This window comes from Neovison vison, chromosome 2 (assembly GCF_020171115.1).
Source record: "Neovison vison isolate M4711 chromosome 2, ASM_NN_V1, whole genome shotgun sequence".
NCBI classification, from domain to species: Eukaryota; Metazoa; Chordata; class Mammalia; order Carnivora; family Mustelidae; genus Neogale; species Neogale vison.
Window position 1 is genome coordinate 92829951 of NC_058092.1, and position 18878 is coordinate 92848828.

Sequence of the window (18878 nt, forward strand, 5' to 3'; positions counted from 1 at the left end):
TTGGTCAGTGAAGATAAGTGTGCTCAAAAAATATTTGTTGCATTGGGGGTCTGGGTGGCTCAGTGGGTTAAGCCTCTGCCTTCAGCTCAGATCATGATCTCAGGGTCCTGGGATGGAGCCCCGCATTGGGCTCTCTCCTCAATGGGGAGCCTGATTCCCCACCCCCCACCTGCTTCTCTGCCTACTTGTGGTCTCTGTTTGTCAAATAAACACATAAAAATCTTTTAAAATTTTTTGTTGAATTAATAAATTAATACATCAGGTGCTGGGTTGTGTATTCATAATATGGCACAGGAAGCAAGTTTCTCCCCTCTGGGAGTTTACAGTATAATACAAAACATGGAAAGGAAACAAGCAATTATAATACAGAGGAATAAGTATAATAACAAGGGTAGCAAAAAAAGTATTTTAAGAACATAGTACAGAGGGGTGCCTGGGTGGCTCAGTGGGTTAGGCCTCTGCCTTCGGCTCAGGTCATGATCCCAGGGTACTGGGATCGAGCCCTGCATCGGACTCTCTGCTCAGTGGGGAGCCTGCTTCCTCCTCTCTCTCTGCCTGCCTCTCTGCCTACTTGTGATCTCTCTGTCCAATAAATAAATAAAAATCTTTAAAAAAAAAGAACATAGTACAGAGACATTTAATAGACTGTAGAATTTTGTTTTGTTTTGTTTTGTTTTTGTTGGGGGAAGACAAGTGGAACTGTCAGAGAACACTTTTCACATAAAGTAAATTAGAAGTAGCAAAGCAATATGAATCTGGGTATTCTAACCTCAAAGGTTACCTTCTTGTCCATCACAGTGTACTAACTCCCTACAGAAGTAAGGATTAACCCAGGAAACGTTCTTTTTTTAAAAAATTATGTTTTATTAGTCATCATTAGTTTTTGATGTAGTGTTCCATGGTTCTTTATTTGCAGAGTGCTCTGGGCAAAAAAAATAATAATAATTTGTTTGAAGACATTAGATATTTTAAAAACTTTAAGGCTAAGGTCGCCTGGGTGCTCAGTAGGTTAAAGCCTCTGTCTTCAGCTCAGGTCATGATCCCAGGGTCCTGGGATCAAGCCCCACGTTGGGCTCTCTGTTCAGCAGGGAGCCTGCTTCCTACTCTCTCTCTCTCTGCCTGCTTGTGATCTCTGTCTGTCAAATAAATAAATAAAAATCTGAAACAAACAAACAAACAAAAAACTTTAAGGCTATATATAGGGATGGATGGAGAATAAAGGAAAGTTCAAGACCTTGGAATAATGTTGGCATTTCTGACATGGGTAATTAGGAAGATGATGATGCCATTCATCGAAGTGGTAAAAGAATATATAGGGGACAAACAATGTGGTATGTGTTTGAGGTGTCCCAACTGATATCCAATAAATGCTTGCACATGCAAAAGGAAGGTGTGCTCTAGAGACATAAGACTTGGGGAAATCAATTAGCCTAAATCTGGTAGTTCAATGTGGAAAAATAAATAGGATTGTCTAGGAAAAAAATACACACAGAGTGAGAGGCCAAAAAAAGTTGAAAATACAACACAGAAGAAAACTAACATATAAGAGACAGAATGAAAAAGAAGACTCTCAAGGGAGACAGAAAAGTAATGACAGAAAGGTGGGAAGAAAACCAGGAGAATGCAGTGTCAAGGAATCCAGCTAAAGAGAACACATAAAAAGAGAGTGGTAAGATCTAGAATATATCCACTGAACTAACAGTAGGGAGACTGGCTTAGTAAAAGAATTTCTACAAAGTGGTGAAAGCAAAGCCAATTAGTTGAGAAGTGAATAGGAAGTGTAGCCATGAAGAGAGAAAAAGGATAAGGTAGCTAGAGGGGACTTTAGTAGGATTACTTTTTTTAAAAAAAAAAACGGTACTGGCTTAATTATGTTAAATGTTATATTTAAATGCAGGATACTTAAATAAAAAAAATAAAGGAGATAATGAAGAGAATAAGGCCCCTGAATGGGCAAAGAGGAAATAAAAAGGAAATTTAAAAAAAAATCTTGAGAGAAATGGAAACACAACATATCAAAACTTATAGCATGCAGCAGAAGACGTTCTTAGAGGAAAGTTCATAGTGATACAGGCCTACCTCAAGAAACAAGAAAAACCTCAATCTAAATTTAAACCTTAAGAAACCAGTATTATGCTAACTGAAATAAATTAGTGAGAGAAAGAGAAATAATGTATGATTTCATGCAAATGTGGAATTTAAGAAACAAAACAGATGAACATAGGGGAAGGGAAGGAAAAATAAAATAAGATGAAAATAGGGAGGCAGACTCTTATTCTAGAAAACAAACTAAGGGTCACTGGAGGAGGTGTGGGGTAATTGGGTGATGGGCATTAAGGACAGAACTTGATATAATAAGTACAGGGTGTTATATGCACCTGATGAGTCATTAAATTCTACCCCTGAAACTAATAAAAAAAATAATACCTTAAGGTTCTAGAAAAAGAAAAACTAAGACCAAAGTTAGTAGAAGGAAGGAAAATAATAAAGATCAGAGCAGAAGTAAGTGAAATGGAGACCAGAAACAAAAGCAAACAAACAAACAAACAAAAAAACAAATGATCACCCAAACTAAGAGCTGTTTTATTTTAAAGATAAACAAAATTAGCAAATGTTTAGCTAGATTAACTAAAAAGAAAGAGAAGACTCAAATAAAAGCAGAAACAAAAAAGGAGACATTACAACTGATACTACAAAACTATAATGGTTAAGACACTATTCTGAACAATTATACACCAATAAGTTGCAGTAATACCAGCATTACCCTGATACAAAAGTCAGACAAGGACACTACAAGAAAACTATGAACCAATTGTCCTAATGAAGATAAATGCAAAAATCTTCCCCAAAATATTAGCAAATAGAATTCAATGGCACATTAAAAGGATCATGATAAATGGGATTTATCCCTGGGATGTAAAGATGTTTCAACATTCACAAATCAAAAAATGTGATGTATCACATTAATAAAATTAAGAATAAAAATCATATGATCATATCAATAGAGGCAGAAAAAGCATTTGACAAAATTCAATATCCTTTCAAAATTAAAACCATCAAAAAATTGAGTATAGGATGAGTATAACTCAACATATTAAAGGCCATATATGACAAGCCCACGGCTAACATAATACTCAATGGTTAAAGGTTGGAAACCTTTCCTTAAAGATCAGGAACTCACAATGACCATTCTTCTAACCAAGCCTATACAACATAATACTGAAAGTCTTAGCCTCAACAATTGAGAAAGAAAGATAAATAAAATCCGCCTGTGTGGATTAGTTGGTTAAGCCTCTGACACCCGACTTCAGTCGAGGTCATGATCTCAGGGTCATTAGATCAAGCCCCATGTCAGGCTCCATATATCAAGTGTGTATACTGCTTAAGATTCTCTCCTTCTCCCTCTGCTTCTCCCTGCTCTCTCTTTATCTCAAAAAACAAAAAACAAAAAACAAAACTTTCTCTCTCTGCCCCTCCCCTGCTCTCATGCACTCTTTCACTCTCTCTCAAAAACAAACAAACAAAAAGGCATCCAAATCAATCTAAATCAGTATGAAAGAAGTAAAATTGTCTCTGTTGCAAATGGCATGATTTTATATATAGGAAATCTAAAGACTCCACCAAAAAAACCCCAAAAAACTGTTAGAACTAATTAGCGGAATCAGTAAAATTGCAAGATACAAAATCAACATATAAAAATTAGTTGCATTTCTATACACTAACAACAAAATACCTGTAAAATAAATATAAAAAATAATCTAATTTAGAATAGCATCAGAAACAATAAAACAGGAATAAATTTAACCAAGGAGGTAAGAGACTTACACAACAAAAACTAAATAACATTGATGAAAGAAATTGAATATGACACAAATAAATGGAAAGATCATGCTTGTGTATTGGAAGAATTAATATTGTTAAATGTCCACATACCCAAAGCCATCTATAGATTATATCTATAGATATAGCAAGCTCTATCAAAATTTTCAACAGCTATTTTTACAGAAATCGAAAAAAAAATCCTAGAATGCATATGGAAACACAAACCTCAAATAACAATAGTAATCCTGAGAGAGAACAAAGCTAGAGGCATTATACTCCTTGATTTCAAGCTATACTACAAAGCTAGAGTAATGAAAACAGTATGGTACTGACACAAAAACAGACACATAAGCCAGTGGAACAGAATTGAGAGCCCAGAAATAAATCCTCACATATACAGTAAACAGTATGATACTGGCACAAAAATAGACACACGAGCTAATGGAATAGAATTGAGAGCCCAGAAATAAATCCTCACATACACAGTAAACTCACATTTGACAAAGGAGCCAAGAATATTCGATGGACAAGGAATAGTCTCTTAAAATAATGAGGTTCAAAAAACTGGATAATCACATGCACCAGAATAAAATTGAACCCCTATTAAACCACTTGGAAAAATTAACTCAAAATGGATTAAAAACTTAAACAGAAGATCTGAACCTGTAAAACTCCTTAAAGAAAACAAGGAAAAACTCATTGACATGGGTCTTGGCAACGACCTTTTGGATATGACACCAAGAGCATAAGTAGCAAAAGCAGAAAGCTTTTTGTAAGCATCCAACTCTTGATTTCAGCTCAGGTCATGATCTCAGGGTCATAAGTCTGAGCCCCAAATCAGGCTCCATACTAAGCATGGAGTCTGCTTATGGTTCTCTCGCTCCCTCTACCCTACACCACTCCCTCCCTTGCTCTCTCACTCTCTTAAAAAAAAAAGCAAACGCAAAAATTAATAAGTGGGTCTACATCAAACCTAAAGGCTTCTACACAGTAAAAGAAACAATAAGCAACATGAAAAAGGCAACCTACAGGATAGCAGCAAATACCTACGAATAATGTATCTGATTTGGAGTTAATATCCAAAATATATAAGGGTCTCATACAACTCAATAACAAAACAAACATACAAACAAACAAAACCAACCTAATGAAAAAATGGCAAAACAACAAAACAGTTATCAGAAAAACAAAAAACATACAAATGGACGTGTACGTGAAAAGATGGTCCACATTACTAATAACAGGAAAATGCAAATCAAAATAACAATGATACTAATTCCTGTTAGAATGACTACTACCTACAAAACAAGACATAACAAGTATTGGTAAGGATGGAAAGAGAAGGGCAGGAATACTTTTTTTTTCTTTCTTTTTTTTTGCAATTATGTAACATTTTTTTATTTATTTATTTTCAGCATAACAGTATTCATTATTCTTGCACCACACCCAGTGCTCCATGCAATCTGTGCCCTCTATAATACCCACCACCTGGTACCCCGACATCCCACCCCCCACCCCTTCAAAACCCTTAGATTATTTTTCAGAGTCCATAGTCTCTCATGGTTCACCTCCCCTTCCAATTTCCCCCAACTCCCTTCTCCTCTCTAACTCCCCATGTCCTCCATGCTATTTGTTATGCTCCACAAATAAGTGAAACCATAGGGCAGGAATACTTTTGCATTGTTGGTGGGAATTAAGCCACTATGGAAATTAGTATGAGGATCCTCAGAATATTAAAAACAGAACTGTCATATGATCCAGAAATTCCACTTTTTGATAAACCCAAAGGAAATAAAATCAGGATCTCAGGGGCACCTGGGTAACTCGGTTAAACATCTGACTCTTGGTTTCTGCTCAAGATGTGATCTTAGGGTCCTGGGATCAAGCCCAAAGCCAGGCTACTTGCTCATCATGGAATCTGCTTGTTTCCTTCTCCCTCTACCCCTCCCCCTGCTCATGTAAGTGTTCTCTCTCTCTTTCTCTCTCTCATTCTCTCTTGAATAAATAAAGCATTAAAAAAAAAGAAATCGGGATCTCAAAAATGTATCTGTACCTCCATGTACACTGCAGCATTATTCATAAAAAACAAGTTAAGGAAACAACCGAAGTGTCTACCTGTAGATGAATAAGCACTATATATACATATTGGATTATTATTCAACCATTGAAAAGAAGAAAATCCTGCTATTTGCAACAATGTGGATGGACCATAAGGGCATTGCGCTAAGTGAAATAAATCAAACAGAGAAAGACAAATACAGTATGATATCACTTACATAGGGACTCTATAAGCCAAATTCGTAGAAACAAAGTATAATGGTAGTTGCCAAGAGCTGGGAAATGAGGGAAGTGGGATGATGTTGGTCTAAGAACAAAAACCTTTGGTTATGAGGTGATTAAGTTCTGGGGATCTAATGTAAAGAATGGTGATTACAGTTAGTAATGTATTATACACCTGAAAGTTGCTAAGAGACTAAATCTTAATTGTTTTCACCACACCAAAGAAATGGTAATTATATGAGGGTTATGGAGGGAAACGTGACAATCATTTCACAATACGTAAGTGTATCAGATATGTTGTACACCTTAACTTTACAATGTTGGGTCAATTCTAGCTCAAGAAATCTAAAAAAAAAAAAAAACGACAAAGATAAAAACATTTTGTAGAAAAGAACATGTGAATCTCTACTACTTCTATGAAGACATGTTAGAAATGCACATTAAGACAAGATACCACTCTACACCCAACAGAATGGAAAATATTAGAAAACTGGATAATACCAAACAATATTCATGCTTTGCTGGTGGGAATGCAAGCTAGTATAGAAAGTCATTTGGGAAATAACATGGCTATCTTTCATAGAATTAAGACTGGATGATCTCTGTAAAATTTGCAAATGCATATTCCTTTTGACTCAGAAATCCAGGTGAAATTCTCTAAGGTACAAAAGAGGAAAGTTTTTGTTTTTGTTTTTGTTTTGGATGAAGCTGTAGAAGATTTAGATGTCTATTACTAGGGAAATAGATAAAGATGTGTTAAATTCATACTATGTAGTGGTTAGAAGCAATAAACTAGATGAACACATAACAACAAGGACAATCTTAAAATCATTACACCGAGTGAACAAAGTAAGAAATCCATTGTGGCCTTTAGCACAATACCACCTATGTAAATTAATCACACACACAAGAAACACTATATGATTCCTAAGAATATATACATATCTAAGACACAGACTACACATACTAGAATAAGCGCCTATCCTAATAAGTAATATTTATTGAAGCCATATATTACCTGCCCAGTCCTTTTCTAAATTCACTAGCTAATGTACTAATTTAATTCTCAAAACTCTTACCATTATTATCTCCAGTATATAATTGAGAAAACTGAGGCACAGAGGGGGGTATTTTTTAATATTTTATTCTTTTAGTGTTCCGAGACTCATTGTTTAAGTACCACACCCACTGCTTCATGCAATATGTGCCCTCCTTAATACCCACCAACAGGCTATATAGCTAGTGGTTGGCAGAAGCACCAGCTCTAGGCATCTGACTCTGAAGCTTATGCTCTTTGTCCTCCCCTATATTGTCTATGAAGAGGAGGATGCAAATATTATGCCATGAATAAATGATTAACGTAACCCCCTGCATCAAGAACTAAAAAAGAAAAACAAGTTTTTGATTATGAAACCTCATTTGTTTCTCACGTCTCTGAGTCAAGTACTTACGTAAAAAGAGCAAGTAGACTATATAGCTGATCCTTTCTGATTCTGAAATTTTGAATCTTAACATTTGGCTTTACATTTCCCATGACAGAGAGCTGAGTCTATCATGTGTGATATACTCTGTGAAAAAAGAAAAGTATATTATTTTTCCACTTTCCTAGGACAGTTAACTCTGTCAGAGTAATTTATTCTCAACACAGAGTAGGCCCTAGTAGATGTGTATCTACTTTAAGTTCTAGGTTTTAGTAAACATAGGAATTGTAGTAGCTATGTTTGTACATATACTAATACTCCTTACTCAATTAGTAGGACATCATATGGAGAGAATATTGTTATGTTAACTACTGATGCTGAAGTATTATAGAGGTTATGTAATCATAATAACAGCCATGATATTCATGGCAAAATAAAAATAGAGTAAAATACAAAGCAATCTTACAGGAGAATTCTTCCAGAAATGAGCAATTTCATCAATACTTTTTGCAGGATGAAGTAAAAAGTAGTACTTCCATTTATCCCATTCTATTGTCATTGTTCCATCACTATCTATGCTGAAATTTAGAACAAAAATAGAGCTTATGACATTTATAACAAATATTCTAAGAATAAGTACTAAGAATATTCTATTGAATATTTTAAAAGTTGCTAAGACAATAGATCTTATGTTAATTGTTCTTGCATGGAGACAACCTAAGTGACTATCAGTGGATGAATGGATAAAGAAAATGTGGTGTGTGTGTGCAATGGAATATTATTCAGCCATAACAAAAGGAAATCTAGCCATTTGAGACAACATAGATGGACTGTGAGGGCGTTTTGCTAAATGAAATAAGTCAGACAGAGAAAGACATACACCATATGATCTCACCTATGAATGAAAAATTGAAAAAAACAAAGAGCTCATTGAGAGAACAGATTGGTGGGTGGTTGCCAGAGGTGAAGGTTTAGGGGATGAGTGAAATGGGTGAAAGAGGTTGAAAGGTATAAACTTCAGTTATAAAATAAGTCATGGAAATGTAATGTACAGCATGGTAACTACAGTTAATAATACTATGCTGCATGTTTTCGAAAGTTGCTGAGACTAAATCTTAGAAGTTCTCATCACAAGAAAAGAATTTTAATTACAATTACATATGTGACAGATGTTAAGTAGACTTACTGTGATAATCATTTCATAATATGTACAAATATCAGAACATTACATTGTAAACCTGAAACTAATGTTGTTATATGTCAATTATACCTAAATAAAATAAAGCTTTAACTACAAAAAAGTATTCTTATTACAAAAATAATAGTTATAAATAAGACAGCGAGAGGAAATTTTTGGAAGGAATGAATATGTTTATGGCATAGATTATGGTAATGGTTTCCTAAGTGAACATTTACCTCCAAACTCATCAAGTTGCATATATTAGTTATGTACAGCTTTTTATATGTCAAAAAAATTAAAAATTTAAAAATTTTTAAGTCAGTTGTTTAAAAGAATTACACCTATTCTTTAAACTAAAGCAGGCAGAATTTTATTCTAGGGATTTTTTAACGTTAACAGTTCATGATTTAGTCAATAGCATTCTCACAATTCAACCAATTTCTTAGGGATCTTTCTTATAACACTGTCAATAAAAGCTAATATTATCAAACCTAAAAAGAAAGGAGGGCAAGCTGGAAAAAAGGGAGGCAGGCAGGGAGGAAGAAGTTATACCTATAGCAATTAGTTTCTAACATGGAATATTAAATCAAAATAAAAACTATCAAAAATATGGATAAGGGCTGACCTTTGTAGATTTTTTTCTGCCTGAGCTTCAGAAATATTTACACCCAGTGATTTCAAAGCAGCAATTATTTCTGAAGTCTCTATTATTCCTTTAAAAAGTGAAAAAAAACTAATTAAATTATCTGAAAAGATAACAAGGCAAAATATACTTATAATGCAATAGTCTTTAAAAAGCCCATGTTTTGTTTATTCATCATTTTTAAAAATTTTTTACTTTATTTTTTATTTCTTTTCAGTGTTCCAAAATTCTTTGTTTATGCACCACACCCAGTGAGGCTCACCCAACCTCCCCCCCCACCCCTCCAAAACTCTGGTTGTTTCTCAGAGTCCACAGTCTCTCATTGTTCATCTCCCCCTCCAATTTTCCCCAACTCACTTCTCCTCTCCATCCTCCCCATCTCCTCCATGTCATTCCTTATGCTCCATAAAGAAATGAAACCGTATAATTGACTCTCTCCGTCTGACTTATTTCACGCAGCATAATCTCTTCCAGTCCCATTCATGTTGATACAAAAGGAGGTGTAATATTCCATTGTATATATGGACCATATCTTTTTATCCATTCATCCATTGAATGGCATCTTGGTTCTTTACACAGTTTGGTGATTGTGGCCATTGCAGCTATGAACATTGGGGTAGAGATGGTCCTTCTTTTCACTACATCTGTATCTTTGGGGTAAATACCCAATAGTGCAATTGCAGGGTCATAGGGAAGCTCTATTTTTAATTTCTTGAGGAATCTCCACACTGCTTTCCAAATTGGCTGCACCAACTTGCATTCTCACCAACAGTGTAAGAGGGTTCCCCTTTCTCCACATCCTCTCCAACACATGTTGTTTCCTGTCTTGCTAATTTTGGCCATTCTAACTGGTGTAAGGTGATATCTCAATGTGGTTTTAATTTGAATCTCCCTGATGACTCGTGATGATGAACATTTTTTCATGTGTCTGATGGCCATTTATAAGTCTTCATTGGAGAAGTGTCTGTTCATATCTTCTGCCCATTTTTTTAATATGATTGTCTGTTTTGTATATGTTGAGTTTGAAGAGTTCTTTATAGATCCTGGATATCAACCTTTTGTCTGTACTGTCATTTGCAAATATCTTCTGCCATTTCATGGGTTGCCTCTTTGTTTTGTTGACTGTTTTCTTTGCTGTACAGAAGCTTTTGATCTTGATGAAGTCTGAAAGTTCATTTTTGCTTTTGTTTCCTTTGCCTTTGAAGACATATCTTGAAAGAAGTTGCTGTGGCCGATGTTGAAGAGGTTACTGCCTATGTTTTCCTCCAGGATTTTGATAGATTCTTGCCTCACCTTGAGGTCTTTCATCCATTTCGAGTTTATCTTTGTGTTTACTCTAAGAGAATAGTTGAGTTCCATTCTTCTGTATATAGCTGTCCAATTCTCCCAGCACCACTTCTTAAAGAGACTGTCATTTTTCCATTAGATATTTTTTCCTGCTTTGTTGAAGATTATTTGACCACAGAGTTGAGGGTCCATATCTGGGCTCCCTACTCTGTTCCATTGGTGTATGTGTCTGTTTTTGTGCCAATACCATGCTGTCTTGGTGATCACAGCTTTGCAGTAAATCTTGAAATCAGACAACAAGATGCCCCCAGTTTTGTTTTTCTTTTTCAACATTTCATTAGCAATTTGGGGTCTTTTCTGGTTCCATATTTAGGAGAAAAGCCCATGTTTTTTAGAACTATAATCCCATATTCACAATACAAAGGGTAAAAGTTCTGAAAGCTAAAAGACTTTTTGTAAATTTGGTACCAAAATTCATTTGGTAGTCAATTATTTATCTGATATTGTGTGATTATTCATTTGTTTCACTGAAGAAATATTCACTTATATAATTGCATGGTGATGGTCCAAATCCCACTTGGAGTATTACATAATATATTGTACATGCACTGTGCTGCTTTTCTAAAACTCAAATTCTAAATTTTTAAACACACTTTACCCTAAGTATTTCCAATAAGGGACTGTAGATCTACAACAAATCTAGATTATTGTACGTACTTGGAAAAAATTAAAAAGCTAACTCTGAAGACCTGATTCATGATAATAGGGCCACTCCATGTTTTAAGTTTTTAAAGAAATAACATACCAAAAATATAATACAACACAAACTCTTTTTAACACAACCATATCCTATGTTAAATAACTTGAGTCAACTGATATATTTAATACAAGCCTACTATGCATCTCAATCTCAAATTGCTGAATGTTGTGAAAGAGAAATTAAGTATTCCATATGCTCCTCAAACTCTAAAACACTTCACTCACATGCCACTTGCCAAATCCAAAAAATCTTTTGATCCCTCCCTTGTGTAAAACTAAGAGTTGAGACTATTCAATCTTTTAAAATACAAGAACAATGAATCTTGGAAAACTGAAAAAAATGAATTAATTTAAAAAAAGAAATTACAGAAAAATAAAAAAAAATGAGGACATCTTTGTGTTAAAAAAATCAACTTAATGTCACTTAGCTGTAAAATCTATAACACTAAAAAACCACTATAACTTCAGTCACATCTTTATTTCATATTTTATGAGCCATAGCTGCATATGCATACATTTATAAATAGCATACATATGTATGAGACATATTTATTTACCCTACAGACAAAGCCTGGTATTCATATGCAGAATTTCAGATTCTTTGTGATCCCTCCAAGGCCCCTAGTATTCCAAGCTCCACAAGGCAGAATTTGTCTATTCCTTAGCCTAAAAATCAAACTTTTCTTCGGGAAACTGAATCCTCTGCTTTATATGCCATTACTTTCCTCAAACACTATACTCATTAATTCAATAACTTAAAAAGATTTTTTTTAAGGTATACTATTAAAATCACTATGTTAAATGTAAGAGAAGCCAGAAATTAATAAAAGAACAACCCCCAAAGAGCTTACTAGCTTTTGTATCAATGAACTACTTATTTTAAAAATATATTGCACTGTGCTAGAGTATATGTTATAGAAGAGTTATTAATAAAAAGAAATGCAAGGATAAATAAGAATTAAAAACAAAAGTCACAAATGAAGTATTATAAAGCATAAACAAGAGACCATCAAAGAAACAAAAAAGCAAAAGGCACAGTATGAGCAAGGTACACTTACTTGTTAAAGATTGAGAACTTACATACAGTACTAGAAAGCAGGATAGTAGCTACATTGGAGTGTGGTGGTGATTTGGATGGGACATGAAAGGGACACTCCTGAGATGCTAATAATATTCTGCTTCTTAATTTGGATGTTGTTTCCATGTTATATGTCTGTCTCAGGAAAATTTGTGGAGTTTTTACTTAGAATTTATGCACATTGCTATATATGTTGTATGTCAATGAAATCTTCCCCCCAAAATACCAAGTTAGGGCTAACCTGAAATGCTATATAAACCAGTTCTGACCTTGACTGACAATTTCCTAATTCTGTGTTTGTTCAGACTATGAGCTCTCTGCTCAAGGAAACCCCTTCCCCCCTTTTTTAAAGATTTATTCATTTATTTATTTGAGAGAAAGAGAGAATGGCCATGCAAACTGGGGGAGGGACAGAGAAAGAGAAACTCAAGCAGACTCCCTGCTGAGCACAGAGCCCAACACAGCGCTTGATCCCATGACCCTAAATCGTGACCTGAGCTAAAACCAAGAGTGAGGTGCTCAACTCACTGAGCCATCCAGTCACCTCACAAAAAATCCTTTCTTTTCAGTTCTGTTTATGTATTGATCCAGTACAAATCTAAATTGTCCCTGGGCACAATTAAGCTCTCCCTGTATCACTCCTACAGCAACTATCACAGTCTGTCTTGCGTATGTTTGTTTATTCCTAATTCACCAAAAATTGTTACTTCTGAAGATCTTTGTTAACACAGTTCCCAGTGCAATATTTCACATATAGTGCTCAAAAACTGTTTGCTTCATTGAACTAAAGTACATCAGGTAATTTTTACCTGACTGGAGCCAAAAATCCAAGCTAAGATGTAGGAAAAAAAATAGGTAATGAGATCCAGAACATTATCAAGGTCTATGAACTGAAAAAGAGATTCAAAATTGCCTTTAATTATATGCAGCAGGCTTTCACTGAGAATATAGACTTGAAATGAATTCAACAGAGTAACAGTTGTTCAATGGATGGAGAGGAGGACCACAACCATTCCAGCATTGCAGTTCCGGGGAGAAATGCAAAGTATTCCATCCCTGTACCAGCAATTGAATGCTAAGTAACAAACTATCCCCAAATTTAGTGGTTTAAAAAGGATATATTTGATTATGGGTATGCAATCTGAGCTTGATTCAACTCGTTGGTTCTTCTGCCTGTCTTGCCACTCGAGTGAGTTCATTCATTTGAAGGTTTGTTCAACTACTGTTGGAAATCCAAGATGTCTTCACACATGTCTATTACTTCAGATGGAAATGTAGAACAACTGAGAACTAAATGGGTGATCTCTCCCACTGGGTAGCTCGATCTCTTTTCTGGTGGCTCAGAATGTTAAGAAAGAGTATTCAAAGAGGACAAGCTCCAATATACAAGTACTTATTAAGCCTTGCTAATGCCCCAATGACTGAAGTAAGTAAAAAGGGCCAAACCCAGGCCTGTGTGGTTCACAAGCCTACACAAATGCATACATCCTGGGAGATGTGGCTCACTGGGAGAGCCAATGGAATGCAAAATAGTTAACCTTCCTTAAACTCAGTGTTCTCATCTGTAAAATGCAGCTGCTATAATGACTTGTATGAGACAAAAATAAGATATAGAAAATAAAGTACAATAAATGTCAGTTCCTTTTGTACCATTTCTTCAATCTCCAAGAAACCCCAACTAAAAAAGAATTCAATAATTTCTTCATTCACATCATTATAACCACAAGCCACGGACACTTTGGCTAAATAGGAGCAGGAGCTCAGATACTATTTAGTGAGAGAAGTTAAACAGATCAGATCACATGGGGGCCTTGAGCACCTCCTGCGAGTGATTTTGATAATACACCAGCCTATATGCATCCTCTTGCCTCCACTGATAGGCATAAGGCCTGGAAACTCTCCTGGGGGACAGAAAGCAGGTGGTAAAGATTGAATCCTGCATACTATTAATTTTTAACAAATATAATGTGTGATGGGCTGGGAGAGTCCCAACAGGAATAATGATGTCAGGAAGGAAAAGCAGGGGAAGTGAGCCAGATCCAGTGAGTCAGATCCAGTAATAGCATTCAAAAGGCAATGTTGGCTCCAGGGTCAATGACACACAGCTGATACCAGAAACTACACTAGCCCAGCCAATCTGGAAGCACTTGGATTCTCTGGAAGAAAGTGACTACATGTTCATATGAATTGAGAAAGCTTGTGAGGCCCCAAATATTCTGGTATTATCAGACACTTGATTAAGCATAACAGCAGGAAGGAGTTTCCTATGGCTGCCATAATGAAGTATCACAATCTGAGTACTTAGAAAAACAGGAATTTATGTCTCACTTTCTCCAGAAAGTTCTGGAGGCCAGAAGTCTGAAACCAAAGTGTCAGCAGGGCCATGTTCCCTCTGAAGATGCCAGGGAAAGGTCGGTTCTGTGCTTCTCTCCAAGCTTCTGGTAGCCACAGGTGTTTCTTGGCTTGTTGATGTATCACCCCATTCCTAACCCCATCACACCAAAGGGCCATTTTACATCATCTTCTTCTGTGCATATCTGCTTCTGTGTCCAAATTTCCCCTTTATATCATTAGTCATATTAGATATTGGGCATTATGCTAATGCCATCATTTTAACTTAATTACTTCTATAAAGACCTATTTTAAAATAAGGTCACAGTCTGAGGTATGGGAGGCTCAAAATATCTTTTTTAGGGTGCACACAGTTCAACCCATACCAGAGGATGTACTCCCTTTTGCACCCACAAAAAGCCTGCTGGCCAAATTGACTGAACTCTACGCAAAGGTGGTCACTGAAACAGCAACAATGATGACACAGAAAGCAGGCAGCTCAATCAGACCTCACACCTCAGATCTTAAGAGTCTAAGATCTGTAGTCTAGGTGCCAACAGTGGAGCTTCATACCAATTGTCATGACTCAAAACAAATGAAGTCCATGGGAATTTGGACAGCAGCTCTTCCAGAATGGCACCTCCTCAAGACTTTGGGGACTGAGCTGTGATATTCCAGTTTGACCGGTCAAGGCAGAAATGAAAAGATCTATATTGCTAATCACTGTATTACTTTTGAATTTCCACCTTGCCTCAGAAAAAGAGTTCTCTTTATTACCAAGAGCTACAAGCACTGATTTTCAGCTTTACCAGAGACATAGTAGTAACATTATGTTTTTACTAATTATTTACTAATTTATTATTAGTAATAGTAACATTATGTTTTTACTAATGACAATCTGATTTCACTGATTATCTGACACAGTGGATTTTCAGCTTACAAATGATGATTATGGTGGTAACCACCAATAACAGGTGAAATTCCAGAATAGCACAAGAGCAGAACTACTGGGACAAGAACAGCAGCAACTGATTACCAGTTCTAATTGAAAGACATTAGTAAGTAGTACCTCTAAAGCTCCAGGATAGTATTTCAATAGCAGGACCCAGAAAGGCCTACAATTCTTTCTAAAAAGTGAATGGAAGCTTGAAGCACTGAAATTTGGGTATCGGAGGTTACTAAAGCCTGTGACATTCAGGATACATCTTGTTTTACCTAAGAATCCATTAACATGATCCTTTAAATAGCGTTTCTGCTAGATTTAGAATTTTTCAATTAAAAAACTTGAAACTTGATTTCTGAAAACTTAAAAACGGAAAAAGGACAGTCTCTTCAATAAATGGTGCTGGGAAAACTGGACAGCTATATGTAGAAGAATGAAACTCGACCATTCTCTTACACCGTACACAAAGATCAACTCAAAATGGATAAAAGACCTCAACGTGAGACAGGAATCTATCAGAATCTTAGAGGAGAACATAGGCAGTAATCTCTTTGATATCAGCCACAGCAACTTCTTTCAAGATACGTCTCCAAAGGCAAAGGAAACAAAAGTGAAAATAAACTTCTGGGACTTCATCAAAATCAAAAGCTTCTGCACAGCAAAGGAAACAGTCAAAAAAACAAAGAGGCAACCCACGGAATGGGAGAAGATATTTGCAAATGACAGTACAGACAAAAGGTTGATATCCAGGATCTATAATGAACTCCTCAAACTCAACCCACACGAAACAGACAAACACATCAAAAAATGGGCAGAAGATATGAACAGACACTTCTCCAATCAAGACATACAAATGGCTATCAGACACATGAAAAAATGCTCATCATCATTAGCCCTCAGGGAGATTCAAATTAAAACCACATTGAGATATCACCTTACACCAGTTAGAATGGCCAAAATTAACAAAACAGGAAACAACATGTGTTGGAGAGGATGTGGAGAAAGGGGAACCCTCTTACACTGTTGGTGGGATTGCAAGTTGGTGCAGCCTCTTTGGAGAACAGTGTGGAGATTCCTCAAGAAATTAAAAATAGAGCTTCCCTACGACCCTGCAATTGCACTCCTGGGTATTTACCCCAAAGATACAGATGTCGTGAAAAGAAGGGCCATCTGTACCCCAATGTTTATAGCAGCAATGGCCACGGTCGCCAAACTATGGAAAGAACCAAGATGCCCTTCAACGGATGAATGGATAAGGAAGATGTGGTCCATATACACTATGGAGTATTATGCCTCCATCAGAAAAGACGAATATCCAACTTTTGTAGCAACATGGACGGGACTGGAAGAGATTATGCTGAGTGAAATCAGTCAAGCAGAGAGAGTCAATTATCATATGGTTTCACTCATTTGTGGAGCATAACCAATAACATGGAGGACAAGGGGCGTTAGAGAGTAGTAGGGAATTTGGGTAAATTGGAAGGGGAGGTGAACCATGAGAGACTATGGACTCTGAAAAACAGTCTGAAGGGTTTGAAGTGGCGGGGGGGTGGGAGGTTGGGGTACCAGGTGGTGGGTATTATAGAGGGCACAGCTTGCATGGAGCACTGGGTGTGGTGAAAAAATAATGAATAATGTTTTTCTGAAAATAAATAAATTGGGGGAAAAAATTTTTAAATGTTAAAAAAAAAACAACTAACGTTTAAAAAAAAAACGAATACATATGTTTTTAGATTGGGTGTAATTAGGCTCTAATTACCCATTAGCTACATATGGATAAAGAAATGATATTTTATTTTTACCTAAAGTCTTAGTGATTTAAGGGTTTGTGATAAAATACACCTTTCCTCTGTAAATCAGCATAGATATTGATCACAACAGTATGTATTAAAGTGCAAGTTTGGAAACATCCCAAATATCTTACAATACAGGAATGACTGGATAAGTCTACTCATAAATGGAATATTACAGAGTCATTAAAAACTATGTTTGTGAAGAATATTAAATGAAATGTAAATGCAGGGGCCCCAGGGTAGCTCAGTCATTAAGCATCAGCCTTTGGCTCAGATCATGATCCCAGAGTCCTGGGATCAAGCCCCACATTGGGCTCCTTGCTCAGAGGGAAGCCCGCTTCTCCCTCTCCTACTCCCCCTGCTTGTTTTCCCTCTCTTGGTGTGTCTCTCTGACAAATAAATAAATAAAATCCTTAAAAAAAAAGAAATGATAATGCTTATATTATAACATTAAAAGGAAAAAGTAGGACATCAAACTATATGTAGTGTGACTACAATTTTATTTAAAGAGAGAAAGAGAGATGCCTGGGTGACTCAGTCAGTTGAGCGTCTGCCTTTGGCTGAGGTCATGGTCCCAGGGTTCTGGGATAGAGCCCCACAAGTGACTCCTTGCTTGGTGGGGAGCCTGCTTCTCCCTTTCCCTCTGCCTGCTGCTTTCCCTGCTTGTACTCTCTCTATCCTCTGTCCCTGACAAATAAATAAAAATCTTAAAAAAAAAGATACGCTTAAAAAAAGAGAGAGAGAGAGAAACCAAGCAAGAAACAAAAAGTCTAGAAGAAACTATAAACATATATTAAAATGTTAAACCTTATCTCCAGACAGCAGGGTTACAAGTAACTTTTACTTTCTCTCACCATCTTTGTGTTATCTAACTTCCCTGCAACCAAAATATTTTCAAAATCAGCAAGCAAACAATGGCATTTTTTAAAATTACCATGATACTTTTAGCTCATACATTGCAAAAGAGTAGAGAGGTCTACTCCTTAAGCCCAGAAGCTTTAAATTCAGAGGACAAATTCATTTTTTGAGAAAACAGTAACCAGGGTCATCTCAGTGACTCAGTCAGTTAAACATCTGCCTTCAACTCAAGTCATGATTCCAGGGTCCTGGGGTTGAGCCCCACATGGGGCTCCCTGCTCAGTGGGGATTCGGCTTCTCCCTCTCCCTCTGTCCCTTCCCCCCACTTATGCTCTCTCTCTGTCAAATAAATAAGTTAAATATTTAAAAATATAGTAACCACACAAAAATTATAACACTTGTGCGGCACCTGGGTGGCTCAGTGTGTTAAAGCCTCTGCCGGGATCCTGGGATCAAGCCCTGCATTGGGCTCTCTGCTCGGTG

The 18878-nt window shown here is 36.2% G+C and overlaps 1 protein-coding gene across 1 annotated transcript in view; it reads right to left on the minus strand.

The window, feature by feature from the left end:
- Window positions 1-18878, minus strand: part of SLC25A24 (solute carrier family 25 member 24) — an 86598-nt gene that overhangs the window by 16567 nt on the left and 51153 nt on the right. Inside the window, 2 exon segments of the mRNA XM_044236457.1 lie at window positions 7990-8101; window positions 9329-9416. Of these exon segments, the coding sequence (XP_044092392.1) occupies window positions 7990-8101; window positions 9329-9416 (200 nt within the window).